At 54.4% G+C, this 16364-nt stretch overlaps 2 protein-coding genes across 2 annotated transcripts; both read right to left on the bottom strand.

The window, feature by feature from the left end:
• Nucleotides 1-100: 100 nt before the first annotated feature.
• ELOB (elongin B) lies at nt 101-9385 on the bottom strand. Its single transcript, XM_070413207.1, has 4 exons — nt 9083-9385; nt 8833-8967; nt 7385-7490; nt 101-280 (listed from the first exon to the last, which is right to left on the bottom strand). The coding sequence occupies exons 1-4, from the start codon at nt 9083-9085 to the stop codon at nt 168-170; spliced, it is 357 nt and encodes a 118-aa protein (XP_070269308.1). The 5' UTR covers nt 9086-9385; the 3' UTR covers nt 101-167.
• Nucleotides 9386-13738: 4353 nt separating this feature from the next.
• On the bottom strand, nt 13739-16347 carry PRSS33 (serine protease 33). Its single transcript, XM_070411587.1, has 6 exons — nt 16302-16347; nt 15899-15925; nt 15580-15742; nt 15117-15388; nt 14706-14875; nt 13739-14502 (listed from the first exon to the last, which is right to left on the bottom strand). Exons 1-6 carry the CDS (start codon nt 16345-16347, stop codon nt 14344-14346), a joined length of 837 nt encoding a protein of 278 aa, XP_070267688.1. The 3' UTR covers nt 13739-14343.
• Nucleotides 16348-16364: the final 17 nt, after the last annotated feature.

Consider the following 16364-nt stretch of genomic DNA (forward strand, 5'->3'; position numbering starts at 1 on the left):
CAAGCAAGAGAGGCTGGAGAGAAGTCTCGCAAGGAGTGAGCCCACCCTGGTGAGGATGATGCCTTGAATCAGGAGAGGGTGCGCATAAAGAGGCAGCAACCAGGCAGACACCCAAATCTTTTATTGGGGGGGATGGGGCACTGGGGAGGAGCGGGCCCCAGGCCCAATCACTGCACGGCTTGTTCATTGGCACTGCTTCCTGAGTCCTGTGGCTTCATCACGTCGGGCAGCTCTGGAGGGCTGGAGAAGGGCTCAATGCGCAGAGCTTCAAATGCATCATCTGGAGAAGAAAATAGGGGGAGCTGGAGGAAATACCCACCTCTAACTTCTGGGACCTCCAAGCAAACCCTCACCCCCCAAAGTGAGTCTCCTCCACAACCCTGACCTACCTACATCCAACTGCCTAGATTCAGTGGCCATATTGGAATGTCTCCCACCTCTACAGGACTAACTGACCCTGTTCTCCCTGAGCCTGGCCATCCTGGGGCCCATTTCCTTACCTTCTCCCCCCCATCTCCTTGTTTCCTTTACATCCCTTCTCTACCAAGCAGTGATTTAAAAAATCAAACCAGCCCTAGCTGGTTTGGCTCAGTGAAGAGAGCATCAGCCCACGGACTGAAGGGCCCCAGGCTCAAATTTGTTCAAGGGCATATACCTTGGTTGCAGGCTCAATCCCCAGCCCTGGTCAGGGTATGTGCGGGAGGCAACCAATCAATGTGCCTCCCCCTCTCTCTTCCATTGTCTCTAAAAATCAATGAAAAAATATCCTCTGGAGAGGATAAAAAAAAAAAATCAAACCAGACTATTTCATTCCTCCTTAAAATCTTCCAATAGCTTGTAACATCTACACTAATAAAAGAGAAACATGGTAATTAGTGTACGACCGCTACCCTTTTCATTGGCTAATCAGTGAGTATATGCAAATTAACTCAGCGAAGATGGCAGCCAGGCACTGAAGCGAGCATGAGGCTTGCTTGCTGCGGACTCCAACGTTCCCCGCCTCACTTGCCGTCCTCTCAGTTGCAACTCTAAGCAACTATGTACTATGTTGCAAATAAGAAGCTAAACAAAACCCCAGAAATCAGTCGGACTGAAAGCCAGGCGGTCCGAAACTTTGTATCGATGTTTTCAGCAGCGAGGCCTCAGAGCTAAAGCTGGCCCAGAATAAAAAAAAAAAAAAAAACAAGGAGCGGTTGGAAGCTTCAGTCACTTGCTTCCGGAAAACAGCCCTCAGCCCCTCACCCAGACTGGCCAGGCACCCCAGTGGGGACCCCCACCCTGATCCAGGACACCCTTCAGGGCAAACCAGCCGGCCCCCACCCGTGCACCAGGCCTCTATTCTATATAGTAAAAGGGTAATATGCCTCCCGGCACCGGGATCGATGGAGCAGCGAGGCTCCCGGCACCGGGATCAGTGTGACAGGGGGCAGCACCCAAACCCCCTGATCAGCCCTGCTCTGTGTGTGACAGGGGGTGGGGCCACAACCTCCCTATCTGCCCTGCTCTGTTCGTGACAGGGGAAGGCACCCCAACCCCCTGATCAGCCCTGCTCTGTGCCTGATAGGGGGGAGCTCCCCAATCCCGATTGCCCTGCGGCTCTGTGTTTGACAGGGTGCAGCGCACCAACACCCTGATCGACCCTGCCCTGAGTGTGACAGGGGGCGGTGCCCCAACTCCCCTATCGGCCCTACCCTGTGAGTGACAGGGGGGAGCTCCTCAACCCCCTGATCAGCCCTGCTCTGTGCATGACGGCGGGAGCTCCCCAACCCCCTGATTGACCCTGCTCTGTGTGTGACAGGGTACGGAGCCCCAACCCCCCTGATTGGCCCTGCTCTGTGAGTGACAGGGGGCAGCGCCCCAACCCCCTGATTGGCCCTACTCTGTGAGAGACAGGGGGCAGCACCCCAACCCCCTGATCGGCCCTGTTCTGTGCGTGACAGGGGGTGGCGCCGCAACCTCCCCATCGACCCTGCCTTGAGTGTGACTGAGGGTGGCATTGCAACCTCCCAATCCACCCTGCTCTGTGCATGACGGGGCGGCGCCCCAACTCCCCAATCGGCCCTGCTCTGAGCCTGACCAGGGGCTGCACCTAGGGATTGGGTCTGCCCTCTGCCACCCGGGAGCAGGCCTAAGCCAGCAGGTCGTTATCTCCTGAGAGGTCCCAGACTGTGAGAGGGCACAGGCCGGGCTGAAGGACCCCCCCTCCCCCCGCCCCCCGAGTGCACAAGTTTTTGTGCACCGGGCCTCTAGTACTCTGAATAAAATGTCAAGTTCTTGCCATCATGTTTCTCCAATCACTCATACTGTGTTATTCCAAGTTCCCATATCAAACTCTTTCTGCCTCAGAGCTTTTGCACTTATTGGCCCAAGCCTGCCATTCCATGACATTCAAACCAAACCAACTCAGATAAGCCTTCCCCAGCCATGCCACATGAACCACCACTCTGCATCCCAATGCCCTGTGCATTGCCTTGGAACACTAAACTGGCCAAAATGGCTCTCTGTTCTTTAGAAACAGTGGCTTCCCTGTCAGCATAGAGCAAATGAACCCCAGTTCACTTTTTCTTTCTCCTTTATTTATTGTTAATCCTCACTCTATTTTTCCATTGATTTTTGGGAGAGAGAGAAGGTAGCCGAACCGGTTTGGCTCAGTGGGTAGAGCGTCGGCCTGCAGACTGAGGGGTCCTGGGTTTGATTCCAGTCAAGGCAAGGGCATGTACCTTGGTTGCGGGCACATCCCCAGTAGGGGGCGTGCAGGAGGCAGCTGATCGATCCCTCTCATCAATGTTTCTAACTATCCCTCTCCCTTCTCTGTAAAAAAATCAATAAAATATATTTTTTAAAAAATAAAAAGAGAGGGTAACATCGATGTGAGAGAAACAGATTGGTTGGTTGCCTCGTGCACAAGCCCTGACCAGGGCCTGGGCCAGGGAAGAGCCTGCAACCGAGGTATGTGCCCTTGACCAGAATGGACCCTGGGACCCTTTGGTCCACAGGCCAATGCTCTATTCGCTGAGCCAAACCAGCTCAGGCCCCATTTCACTTTTCTTCTGCAGTTTCTTCCACCCAGAGACTTCCCTTTATCTGGCTCAGGGTTCTCAATCTATTAGGTACCCCCAGGGAAAGTTGGCCATATCTGGCAAAACTTTGAATTATCATAAGTTGGGAGGTGGAGGTCTGCAGACCTTTCCCATTCCTTGGATAAAGTCTGGATGATGCCGTTTAACACTTGAGTTGAACACTGTCACCTCCCTAACTGAAGCCAGTTTGTGGGTGAGCAGCAGACCAATGTCTTGTCCTTCAGCAAGCTGCACAAGGAAACAGCTACCCACATTAGCAAATGACCTGAACTCCCCATGTACAGTTAACTTATCCTTAATATGGCACAAGTTTTTGGTCTGCAGAGATGCTGGGAGATTAAGTGATGTGCTGCTGAGAGAATGGCTGCCAGGGTGTCTAGCTCAGGCAAGGTCCTGGCAGCTTTGCACCTGAACCATGTCTCCCCTACATTAACTGCTGGCAAGTCTGTGTCCACATCTCCAAAATATGGATGGCAATGCTTACCTCTCAGGGCTACCAAGAGGATGAGATAGGCCCTGGCCAGTGTTCTCAGTGGTTAGAGCATCAGCCCAAGCACCAAAGGGTCTCTATCTCCCCCCAACTCCCAATCCTCCCTTCCACTCTAAAAATCAATGGGAGGAGGGGAATATCCTTGGGTGAGGATTAACAAAACAAAAAAGACAAGACGGTAAAATGAAAATAAAACAGAGCACAGGGCCAGGTACTCAGTAGGTCCTCTCTCAGGTCCAAGATGGTGGCGGCATAGAAGGTTAAACTCGCCCCCTCCCATGAGCAAACTCCAAATAATAGAGCAATTCTTCACGCAAGACAACTGAAAGTTAAATAAACAATTTCTGAACAACAAATGAGAAAGAGACAGAATAGGGAAGGTTGGGAAGTCACAAAGCCATCTAGCAGCTGTGGAAACTCTGGACAAAGGAGCCAGTGAGCACCATTGTTTACATTCCCCTACACTTGATAGGGCTGGGGAGCTCTATCCAGGTGCTTTGGCCTACCTGCAAGATCACCACAGGGTGTTCCTGGCTACATTGCAGTCTTTTGCCTCCCAACAAAGGGAACAAGCCAGGAATAAGGCATCACCACAAATACCTGGCCTCCCTGCTGGGAGCCACCCTAGCCCCTGTAGCAGTGATGGCGAACCTATGACACACGTGTCAGAGGTGACACGCGAACTCATTTTTTTGGTTGATTTTTCTTTGTTAAATGGCATTTAAATATACAAAATATCAAAAATATAAATCTTTGTTTTACTATGGTTGCAAATATCAAAAAATGTCTATATGTGACACGGCACCAGAGTTAAGTTAGGGTTTTTCAAAATGCTGACATGCTGAGCTCAAAAGGTTCGCTATCATTGCCCTATAGGCTAGTGCTCCAACTAAGACTACATAAAGGTAACTTCTTCACCAGACCACTTTCTGTACAATAAACAAAAAAGAGCATATACAGAGAAAGGTGGGGAGCCCCGGGACTCCAGGAATTCTACAAGGTTGGCATTGTTTCCCCAAAGTTGTTTATGTCCCCCTCCGCCTCCACCAGGGTGGTCATGGGCTCTATCCAGGTGCTCTAGCCTACCTGCAAGGTCCCTGTAGCATGTTCCCAGAAACATTGCCTCAGCCCATTTCAGCCCCCAACAAAAGGAGCAAGGAAAATCAACAGGACATTACTACATGCACCTGGCTGCCTAAAACCCCTGGAGCCATTCTGGCTCAGTGGGCAAGGGCTCTGGACGCCTCTTACTAGCCCGCCAAAACCACCCAGCACACACAGCCTACACAGGCCACTTCTACCTCAGGCTACTTTTTCATGACTGGGAGAAAGCTATTTTGTGTAATTCATATAAACAAAGTCAAACAAAATGAAAAGACAGAAGAGTATCTCTTAAATGAATGAACATGAAAAATCCCCAGAAAAATACCTGAAGGAAATAGAAACAAGTAATTTTCCTGACAAAGAATTCAAATAATCATAAGGATGCTCTCCAAATTTGGGAGTAGAAAAGAGGAACTTAGAACTTCAACCAAGTTATCAAGTATAATAATCAAGCACACCTTTAGAATACATAACTGAAATGAAAAATACATTAGAGGGAGGCCCAGGCTACCCGGCCAGTGGCTTCCCTCTGTGGAGCCCACAATAGATCGCCCGCAGAGGGAGCCCCAGGCCAGCCAAGCGATCGCACCCCACGCCTATCGCCTGCAGTGGGAGGCGACTTCACCGGTAAATTCTGCCAAGCATTCAAAGAATTAAACGTATCCTTAAACTATTTCAACAGAGGAAGAAACATTTCCAAACTCATTCAGCATTACCCTGATACCAAAACCAGACGAAGACATTACCCTCCCCCCCCAAAAAAATTTATAGGTCAATACCTTTGATGGACATAGATGCAAAATTCTCAACAAAATATTAGCAAACCAGGATTAAACACCATGACCAAATGGGTCATCCCAGGGATGCAAGGATGGTTGGACAACCATAAATCAATGTGATACATCATATTAACAAAACATAAAAACCATATGATCATCTCAATAGATGCAGAAAAAGTATGACAAGTTAAACATCCTTTTATGACAAAAACAATGAAGTGAGTATAGAAAGAACATATTTCAACATAGTATAGGCTGTATATTACAAACCCACAGGTAATTTCATACTCAATGGTGAAAACTTTTCAAAACTAAATGGAGCCAGAGCTGACATGCAGAAGGAGCGGCCTTGCATGTTTTATGCCTCAAATCTTTAGAATGTTAAGGCAAAATAACCTTTGGACTGAGCCCAAAGCAACACTGTGTCCTATAGAAATGTTTGAAATTAAAACAAGAAAGCAGTTATTTTAACTACTGGACTGAAGACTATTGGACTAAAAATCACAAACACTGTTTAGAATTAACATTGCTAGCCCTGGCTGGTTTGGCTCAGTGGACAGAGTGTCAGCCTGCGGACTGAAGGGTCCTTGGTTTAATTCCGGTCAAGGGCATGTACCTTGGTTGCGGGCACATCCCCAGTGGGGAGCGTGCAGGAGGCAGCTGATCAATGTTTCTCTCTCATCGATGTTTCTGGCTTTCTATCCCTCTCCCTTCCTCTCTGTAAAAAATCAATAAAATATTTTTTTTAAAAAGTCTTTAAAAAAAAAAATGGTCAGAGGACCTGAACAGACATTTCTCCCAAAAGGACGCACAGATGGCCAACAAATATGACACTCAACATCACTAATGATGCAAATTAAATCACAATGAACTATCACCTCACATCTGTCAGAATGCTATCATCAATAAATCAACAAGAAGTGCTGGTGAGTAAGTAGAGAAAAAAGAACCCTCATACACTGTTGGTGGGACTGTAAACTTAGTGTAGCCACTATGGAAAACAGTATGGAGATTCCTGAAAAAATTAAAAATAGAGCTACCATATGACCAAGTAATTCCACTTCTGGGTATTTACGTAAAGAAAACAAAAACATGAAAAAATATATGCACCCCTTTGTTCACTGCAGCATTACTAGTAATAGCCAAGATATGGAAATAACCTAGATGTCCATCAATAGATGGATACAGAAGATGTGGACATACGCACACACGATGGAGTATTATTCAGCAATAAAAAAGAATGAAATTTTGCCATTTGCCATTACATGGATGGACCCAGAGCAGTGATGGTGAACCTATGACACACATGTCAGAGGTGACACACGAACTCATTTTTTTGGTTGATTTTTCTTTGTTAAATGGCATTTAAATATATAAAATGAATATCAAAAATAAAGTCTTTGTTTTACTATGTTTGCAAATATCAAAAAATTTCTATATGTGACACGGCACCAGAGTCAAGTTAGGGTTTTTCAAAATGCTGACACGCCAAGCTCAAAAGGTTCGCCATCACTGGCCTAGAGGGTATAATACTAAACGGAGTAAGTCAGACAGAGAAAAACAAATACCTTATAATTTCATTCATATGTGGAATCTAAAAAAAAAAACCAAAACAAATGAATAAATGAAACAAAACAGACCTATAAATAAGCTGATGGTTGCCAAAGGGGGAAGAAGTGTAAGGGGGATGGGAATTTTTTTTAAAAAGTCCCCTGTAAATATAAACTGGTATCATGAATAGGGATACCATTCATGAAATAGGCTCCAATTTCTACAAGCATCTTGTTTGCGAGGTAACAAATACAGTCACAGGATATTGCCTGACGTTTGTGGGCTGGGAACACATTGTCCTGGAAGAGTAATTCCAGGCTCCCTGATGACCCCCTTAACTTTGGCTGTCGGGCCCTGGCTGGCTTGGCTGCCCCTCTCACCTGCCCGGAAGGCCAGCCCCACAGTGGCTGGGGCTTGGGGCCTGGCTGTTTGACTGGTGAAGCCACACTCGCCCAGGGTCTTGCTGTCATCCAGAAGTTGGTCATCCTGAGGAGAGAGGCAGGCAGGGTTTCAGGAGAGGCCCCAGGCGGGTCAAGTCCCAAAGGCTTCTCTGGTCAAGAACCACAGAGGGCGTCAGAAAGGGGAGACAGCCCATAGTAGGGCCCAGGACCACCACAGAATTTACCAAAGTTCCCAGGGCCACAGTCAAGTCCCTCCAAACTGGAACCTCCCAAGGTAGGGCTCTGGAATGTTTGTTCCCAAACTCCAGGTGAATCTAATTTTATTTTATTGTTTTTTTACAGAGAGGAAGGGAGAGGGATAGAGAATTAGAAACACTGATGAGAGAGAAACATCCATCAGCTGCCTCCTGCACACCTCCCACTGGGGATGTGCCCGCAACCAAGGTACATGCCCTTGTCCGGAATCGAACCTGGGACCCCTCGGTTCGCAGGCCGACGCTCTATCCACTGAGCCAAACAAGTTAGGGCGAATTTAATTTTAAGAGCCGTTAACTCAACCTGGCCACAGGCAGACATGGATTGAACCCCAGCTCTGCCACCCCGGACCAAGTAAACTTTTGATGTGACGTTTCCTTATCTGTAAAATGGGAATTACTGGAATTCCCAGCAGGAGGTCTCGGAGGGAAGGCGTGCATTTGGCAGGGAAGCCCCAGTCGGTATCAGCCACTCACGTGAGGGACCTCATGCTTCCAGAGACTTTAATCAGGGGCTGACACACCCGATTCCCCAGTGAAAACCCCAAACCACAGCCATCCTTGCTAAATAACTCGCTGGTTGTAAGAAGGAAGGGGTGGGGGTGCGGGAGCTTTTATAACATCAGCAAGGCTGGGGAGTAATCAGTTTTGTGAAGCGCTGGCGGGACCGGACTCAACCGGACTCGTCCGAGCACCATGTCTTTGTGCGGAGTGTCTGGGGGGGGGGGGGGGTCAGTGTGGCTCTGACCGCCTGCAGAGGGGTGAGGGTATCCGGAATCAAACCCCGGCTCTGCCAACGACCTAGGGCTCTTAAGTGGCCACCTTAACAACGGAGCAGGGATGTCCGGAGCCGGCGCGGCGCGGGTGGGACCGTTTGCAGGGATCAGCCGTGATGCCGGCCCCGGCGCTCAGCACGGAGCCTGGCGCGCGCCTTCCACACCCTCCTCCATCGCGACCTCAGGTGCGGCGAGCGCTCTCGCTGCTTCATCTCCCCGAGTTCGAACACGGCCCCACGTGGGGGAGGTTCAGCCCGCGGCGTCCACTACTGTTTACATCAACGACGCCGCCTCCGGGCGCCTACGACCAGGCTCAGGGAGGCGGTTCCGGGCAGCGTCCGCCCCGGGCCCCAGCCTTCGCCAGGCCCCCGCCCTCCCGGAACCGGCGGGGCCGCACCTTGTACAGCCGCTGCTCGTCGGGCGGCCTCTTGAGAATGCCCTCAACGATGCGTTTCAGCTCGAACACGGTGCTCGACTCCTTGGCGTCGGTGAAGATGGTGGTCTTGTGGCGCCGGATCATAAGGAACACGTCCTGGGGGCAGCGGACCGGCATCAACAGGGAGCCCGACCCCCTCGACCCCCCGCGCGGCCCGCGGCCCCCGCCGCCCCCGGCCCCAGCCCAGCGCCCCTCCCCCACGCCCGCTCACCATCGTAGCAGCTGCCTCTCCCACTCGACGCGCCGGCGCGGCCGCGCTCCGCCCCGTTCCCGGCGTCCCTCGCGCCGGCCCCCAGCGTGCCCTGCGCCCGGCGGCCCCGCCCCGCGGCCGCCATTTTAGTGATCTGAAAAGCCGGTCCCACAGACTGTACGGCCGGCCGCCATCTTGGCGCCGTGGCGCGGGAAGTCTCGGCCGGGGTGGCGGAGGTGGTGGGAGTCGGCAGGGGTCGTAGGCCGGAGGGACGTCGCTGGGACGGCGCCATCTTGGGAGTGGCAAAGCGAGGTCCCGTCTGGATCAGGCAGCGGGAGGCCCGGATGCAGGGCCAGCCTTCTCTCGTTGCTATGGGAGCCGAGCTGACGAGCGTGGCTACTCCCGCACCCAGGAAGACTGAATGGATGATACGCTTCTGGGTCGCTGTGGGGGGCAGCATGAGCATCTCAGTGAGACCCGGGCTGCCGCGTGCAGGGGCCTGACGCATGATTCCAAGGGCTCTCGGCGGCCATTGGAGGGGCTTTTCAGTGCTGGCCCTCCAGCCACCATATAGGTCCATATATTATAGGAGGACTGCCCGCACTTCCCTGCCCCGCCTCAGGTGTGAGTCCGCTTCATCCGGCTCAGGGCGTCATGGCCTGTAATGGCCCTAGGAAGCTGCTGCGGGGGCCGGGGGGCCGGGCACGCTAACCGGGCAGAAGCTGCAGGCCTGGCGCAGCCGCCGGGAGCAGAGGAGGGCGGGCCCTGCCCCAGGCCTTGGCCGCCCGCCGGCCTCCTGCCCAGGTCCCTTGGCCTCGGTAGGGCCTACAGCCTTGCTTCCCTGGCTGCCTGTCCACGGGGGCAGCCTGACCCACAGCCCAGCCCGTCCTTCCTCCGCGTTGGACCTGCCCTGCGTCACTCCCAGTTGCAATCACGCTAGAGCAGCGGTTCTCAACCTGTGGGTCGCGACCCCTTTGGGGGTCGGACGACCCTTTCACAGGGGTCGCCTAAGACCATCCTGCATATCAGATATTTACATTACGATTCATAACAGTAGCAACATTACAGTTATGAAGTAGCAACGAAAATAATTTTATGTTTGGGGGTCACCACAACATGAGGAACTGTATTAAAGGGTCTCAGCATTAGGAAGGTTGAGAACCACTGCCCTAGAGCAAGGGATGGAGGCTTTTCTTCTACTGAACCCACTCTCAGGGCCAGCACCGGTGTGTGTCCCAGAGGAGCCAGTGAATGGCGCTGGGCGGCAAAAGCTCTGCAGTTGTTGGGCTTCGATGTGACTGCGTGGAAGCTGCTGCCGTGGCCCTGAATCAAGCTGGTGGCTCGCTGCACAGGCTCTGGGCTCAAATCAACAGATATTCAAGTCCTGGTTCCAGCGCTGACGGTGCAGCTTTGGGCGGCTAACCTCACTCATCAAGGCCCACTTTCCTCTTCTTCAAGATGGGAAAGTAACCGTTGGGACTTTGTAGAGCCTCTCCAAGAGTTAGCACTAAACAGATGTCTCCTGAACTCGAACTGGAGGTATTTTTTACTTCTCCCGGCTCCTCGGGAGCCCTCTGAAGTCCCTTCTCCTCCTCTAACTCTCCCGTCCCTGGGCCCTAAGGCAGCAGCGGCTCCCCGCTAGCCTGCCAGGCCCAGGCTGACCTCCCCTTGGGCTTCATCCCCCGAGTCAGGATGTGGTGGGGCAGGTCCTTGGCCAGCCTGAAAGTTTCCTTCACATCAGCATCTTTGTGAGCAGAGCGTTGGAGGCTTTGAAGGTCCTGTGCTGCTGAGGAGGGGAGGCCTAAGAAGGCAGCCAGCAGACCTCCCAGAGTGAGGCGGGTACAGACGGGGTGCGGGGACAGGAGAGGTCCAGGCCACCTGCAGCCTGAGCACATCTGTCTGGAGCGGGGCTGTCCTGCAGACCGTCCTGTAGACAGCTTCCTTGTCCGCCCAGCTGGTGTCCCAGCTGACGTTCACCAGGAGTCACCCTGGAGGTCTGGGGGTGGGGCAGCGCTCTTAACCCCCACCCCATCCCCCTGAGAATCGTGCCTGTCCCCAGCCTCCTCCAGCAGACCGAGTCCGAGCCCCAGCCTACTAACTGTGATCTTGGGCAAGGCACTGAGCCTGCACCTGGTTTTCCATCCTTGAAGAGAATATACGATGGGACGCCTTAGGATATTTGGGAGTATTAATGAACTAATGCACAGAGAGCACAATGCCAGGGTTCGGGTAATGTCGTGTCTGATTGAAACTGTCTCAGGTGCCCTGGCCTGGAGAGGTAGTGAGTCCTTCCCTTCAGAGGGGGGCCTCTGCCCACTTGGTCGGCGGTTGCAGGAGGTGACTGCGGGCATCCTGTCGTTCAGTGCAGTGATACTTCGTACCCGTAGGAATGGGGTGGGGGTGCAATTTGAGGGGAGAACAGGGGCTGACCACCCCCAACCCCTGTGCTCTGTGGTCTCGCTTGGTGTATGTATGTCCTCCCTCCTAGAGGCCATGACAGAATGGAAATCTTAAGGTGAGTTGGCTAGCCAGCTGCTCTGGCTTCTCTGCCCAGAAAGGCCTGGACCCTTCTGCCCCCTTGCCTCAACTACCCAACGCTCGTGACAGGTACCCTCCAAAGTAAGCCTGCAGAGTCTTGGCCTTGGTGGGCCTTCCCCTCCTGTCTATTTTTTTAACATTGGTTAATAAATAGTAATTATAAATGACCACTGGTTATTAGTGTGCCTCTCATTTGTAGTGTCTTACAACTAACTAATCTCCAAAGGGAAGTGACATGGAATTTGAGTCAGTTGCCCAAATTCAATTCTGGCTCCATCTCTAACCTGCTGTGCACCTTAGGGCATATCACTTACCCTCTCAAGGCCTGTTTCTCACCCATGGAATGGGAAATGAAAGCACCCAGGAGAGCCCACCCATGCCTGATACAGCAAACGTGCTCAGTGGGCAACACCATGATTGCGGTAGCTGTCAACTTGACTCTCCCAACAGCCTTGATAAGGCAGTTGTTACCAGTTCAGATGATGGGTGGGGAAATGAGGTTGAGTCGGTATTGGGAGAGATAAGGCCTTCTGCTTGTAGCACCACAGACAGGAGTAGGTGGGCAACTAGAAAAAGCCTGCCTTGGGCAAGAGACTAGCATCCCCTGTGCAGCCATGGTGGGCCCAGGAGCAGATGCACGGCCAGCTCCCCCTCCCCCCACTCTCAACTGACCTTGCTGACAGGATGCTGCAGTACAGGGTGCTGTGCCAGTGAGCCTGCAGGCTGAAAAGTGCTGCAACTTGCCCAGCCCCACAAGGCTGCCACACCAGGAATAGGCCAAGAAGAAGGGCTGGGAGGCCACAATATCAGCATAGGAAGAAGTGAAGACAGCAAAGGGAGTCATCCCCCCTCTACCATTCCCAGCTCCCCCTGGAATCAGACCACATGGGTTCAAATCCCAGTCTACCATCTACCAGCAGCATGACTTCAGGCCTGTTTTCTCATCTGACAAATGAGAAAACAAACCTACCTCACGGAGCCTCAGTGAAAAACCCACTGAGATAGTCCAGTAAAGCCCCCTGCACAGTGGCCCAGCCTCCTGGTAAGAGCCTGACCAGGAGTAGCATTTCTTCTCATTCACTGGCCCTTCCCTTCTCTGCCCAGTTCCTGCCCTTACCCCACTCCCAGGTTACGCTTTAGAAACACTGGACTCTAAATGGGAACCCGTCACTAAAATCACAGCAGGTCCAAGGCTGAGGAACCCTGGCTCCAGCCCAGGCTTGTTCCCATCTCAGTGCTTTGGGAGGCATCCCTTGGCTGGCTTCAGACTGAGAAAGAATTGGAGAATGGCCAACATCACCCCACAGGGGTCCTCTGGGTTCCACCGCAGATGTGACCACAGCCTTTTGCAGGCTGGTCTGCCACAGCCATACCCTGTTCTGGGCACCCTAGTCCCTGATGACCCCCAAGAAACAGCCAAGCTCTACCCCAGATGGATGGCCCTCAGACTGGGGGAAAGAGCAGCCTGGAGTTCCCTGCTGCCCCGGTCCGTAGACTCACACTGCCTGGCCTGGCCTACAGCAACCCAGCCGCGACCACCTGGTGCAGCCACTTCCTCTCCTGGGAGAAGAGAAGGGAGGAAGACAAGGCTTAGGCCTCTGTGGCGGCAGCTGCACTTGGGCCTCCCCCACCAGGCTGCACCTTTGATGATGGCCTTCCTGTTACCTCTTTACCGACTGCTGCTGTCAACTCCAAAGATTAGGCTTTGGATTTTCCAGGTTTTGTTCAGTTTCTTGTTCTTCCTGCAGCTCTAGAAACTGAGCTCTATCTACAGAATGGGTGTCCTTGGGCTGGGGATGAGGAGATGGCTGGTCCCAAGCACGTGAAGGTGGGCATGGAGCTGTAAAGGGTCTAAGCCAGTCTCCAGATTCAGGTGTTGGGGGTCCTGGGTGTGGGGGTTCTGTGCAAGGCTAGGACCCAGCCCCAGACTCCCGCAGGGCATGGGTGGGGTAATGACAGAAACAACAGCAGAAACTCCAGCCAGGCCTGCCTGGGGGCTCCTGGCCCCTTTTGGGCAGAGGGCATGATGCCAGGTGGTCCAGACTCCTGAGCCTGGTGGAGGCCCCAGGTATCTTCATTGTGGTGGGGCAAAATCTAGATTCATTTCCTATTGTTGTGTAACCAGTGACTACAAACATAGCAGCTTTAAACAACACAAATTTACTAAACCACAGCTCTGTGGGGCTGGCCGAGGGGACTCGCATTGGAGGCTGGGGAAGAGTTTGCCTCCCGGCTTGGTCAGGTGTCCAGATTCAGTTCCTTTTGGTCACGGTGCTGAGATTTCACTTTCCCTGAAGCCTGTCAGCCAAGGCTGCCCTCAACTCCTGGAGGCAGCTGCAAGTTCCTTGCCATGCGACCCCTATACCATCTTCAAAGCTGGCGATGGAGAACCACCTTCTTGGTGCTGAATCCCTCTACACTTCGAATCTCCCTGACTTCCTCCAGAGAGAGGGGCACACAGGCCAAACCGGGAATGCCACTGACCGTCGCTGGGTGCCCAGGCCCAGTCCTGGCTGGAGCTGCGGAGGATAAATGAGCAGGAAGGGGAGGCAGGAGTGCGAGACCCCCACAGATGGGAGGCCCTGGAGCGGGGCTGGCAGCTCAGGTTTGGTGAGCCCCAAGGAAGGCAGGGGATGGACAGCTGGATGGAGAAATGAGCCTCAAGTGAGAAGTGGAAGGGTTGGGGGATGTGCAGGTCCCCAGAGGGACCAAGTAGTTGAGGAACCCAAGTCAGAATCACCACATCAGCGGTCGAGACAAGCCTGAATCCAACGGCTGTACATGGCAACATTGGTGTAGACACCTGGACGGTAGGGCAGAGCACAGCCCTTGCCCCAGCTCACCACGCCCGCCAGGACCCAGCGCCCAGACTTCAAGCAGGTCAGGGGTCCCCCAGAATCACCCTGTAGGAGAAAGGCAAGCTTAGGTCCCCGTCCTCTGAAGGCTATGATCGTAGTCCTAGGGCTCCAGTCCCCCAGGTGGGACATCTGGGTTGGGAGCCAGGATGCTGAACCTGCAGGTGGTACCTCCTTGGTCCTGGGTTCAAGGGAGGTAGGCTGCTGGGCACAGGAGCATGGACTCAGAGGTTCCAGGCAGCTTCACGCACCTGGCAGGCATCCTTGTGGCCCTGGACGTAGCCAGCGCACAGGTTCCCTGGTAACACTATCTGCTCAGCACGCGGCACGTTGGTGCCTACATGGTAGAGGTGGTCACAGGTGCGCGCATCCAACACCGGCACTCTTACTCCCTGAAGAGGTCGCCACTCTGGAAGTGACACTGGGGGACGAAGGGGGACTCGTGAGCGATGAGAGAGGGTGTGGCAGCAAGCGGGGTGGTGGGAGAAGCCTCACCCGAGGATCTAACTGGCCAGGCCTGGGGTGGGGGGGCGGGTTGGGGTGCCCGCAGGTCGCACTGATTCCCAGATTGAAGCAGTGGTGGGACAGAGGAAGGAGGGGGGGAATGCCTGCCCCCCTCCCCCCCCCGCCCCCGTGCCCCCCGGCCCCGCCCTCTGCCTCACCTCCTGGGAAGAGGCTGCCCCAGCCAGTGACCCAGCACGGAGTACCGGGCGGCGGCCAGGCCCCGGGGTCCGGCAGGCACACGGGCTGGACTCGGGAGCTCAGGGGCACTGGGCGGCGCAGCTGGAGCAATGCCAAGTCACCGCGGGCCCCGTCCTCCGCGTAGTCGGGGTGCAGCAGCACCCTCTGCACGGGCACCGAGAGCGCGCGCGGCGCGGCCGGACCCAAACGAAGCGCCCCGAGGCGCACGCGGTACCCAGACACTGGCGCCCGCCTGCGGACAGGAGCAGGGCCGCTTACAGCCGCCCCTCCACTCGGGCCCAGACCCCGCCGTCCCGTGGAGCTGCCGCCGTCCAGCGCCTCCGCTAGGTGGAGCCGCATTTTCCCGGGCTTGGCTTCCCGCTCCCGCTGCCCCCATCCCCGCATCCCCTGACCCGAGCCTGAGCCTGGTGTCTGGCCGCTGACCTCTGGACGCAGTGCGCCGCGGTCAGGACCCATTGGGGGGCGATGAGCGAGCCCCCACACACGTGCGCCCCGCGGTGCTGGATGCTCGTCTGCCACGGCCACTCTCCGGCCCGGGCGTCCTGGCCCCCTACGATCCGACTGGACACACGAGGCTGCCCGCAGGCTGCGAGAGGACAAGGCGGGCGGCGAGGGTGGGCGGAGGACTGGAGGCTTGGGAAGGGAGGGCGGGGAGACTTAGAGCCAAGGTTAGGTAGGGGTTGGCTCGGTGGTGGGGGTGCGGGTGGGGTGGGGTGAGGAGGCGGACCCGAGGCTTCCTAACCTGCAGACTCCAGTGTCCCGGCCACTCCTGGAAGAGGAAGTAGGGAAGGCACTGGATTATGGATTTGGTATCAGATAACGGAGCGAGGGGAAGGAAGGTTACAGATAAGGAAGGTGGAACAAATCTGTTGCATTAACCTGGTGCCGGGATTACGTCCAACTGGTTACCCAATTTAACCTTCCCCGAAGCACTGTGAGGTGGGGACTTATACCCATTGCGAAGACAGCAGCACATCCAGGTTTGGAGAGCCCAAGGTCAGTGACAGAGAGAACTGGAACCCTTGAAGCCAAGATTAGATTGCCCTGGTGTGCGCTATGGGAACCAGGCCAGAGAGGGGTGAGATGGGACATCTGGTAGCCAAGGTCCCTGTGGTCAGCACCCGTAGCCCCTGTCCCACACTCACGTAGCAGCAGCAGGAGCAGTACCGGGGGGCAGGAAGCCCCCCTCATTCTGTCTCTAGGACTGT

Source organism: Myotis yumanensis, unplaced genomic scaffold (genome assembly GCF_028538775.1).
Source record: "Myotis yumanensis isolate MYYU_CA2020_CCGP unplaced genomic scaffold, mMyoYum1.0.hap1 SCAF_4, whole genome shotgun sequence".
Lineage (NCBI taxonomy): Eukaryota > Metazoa > Chordata > Mammalia > Chiroptera > Vespertilionidae > Myotis > Myotis yumanensis.

What these genes read in the sequence shown, in the direction of transcription:
- ELOB (XM_070413207.1), bottom strand. An exon ending in ACGAGCAGCGGCTGTACAAG is followed by an intron (nt 7,491 to 8,832) that starts GTGCGGCCCCGC and finishes CTCTCTCCTCAG; the next exon opens with GATGACCAACTTCTGGATGA. An exon ending in GGGGCTGGCCTTCCGGGCAG is followed by an intron (nt 281 to 7,384) that starts GTGAGAGGGGCA and finishes TTTCTTCTCCAG; the next exon opens with ATGATGCATTTGAAGCTCTG.
- PRSS33 (XM_070411587.1), bottom strand. Translation starts at nt 16,347, where the DNA reads ATGAGGGGGGCTTCCTGCCCCCCGGTACTGCTCCTGCTGCTGCTAC. An exon ending in ACTGCTCCTGCTGCTGCTAC is followed by an intron (nt 15,926 to 16,301) that starts GTGAGTGTGGGA and finishes TTCCTCTTCCAG; the next exon opens with GAGTGGCCGGGACACTGGAG. An exon ending in CGGGACACTGGAGTCTGCAG is followed by an intron (nt 15,743 to 15,898) that starts GTTAGGAAGCCT and finishes GTCCTCTCGCAG; the next exon opens with CCTGCGGGCAGCCTCGTGTG.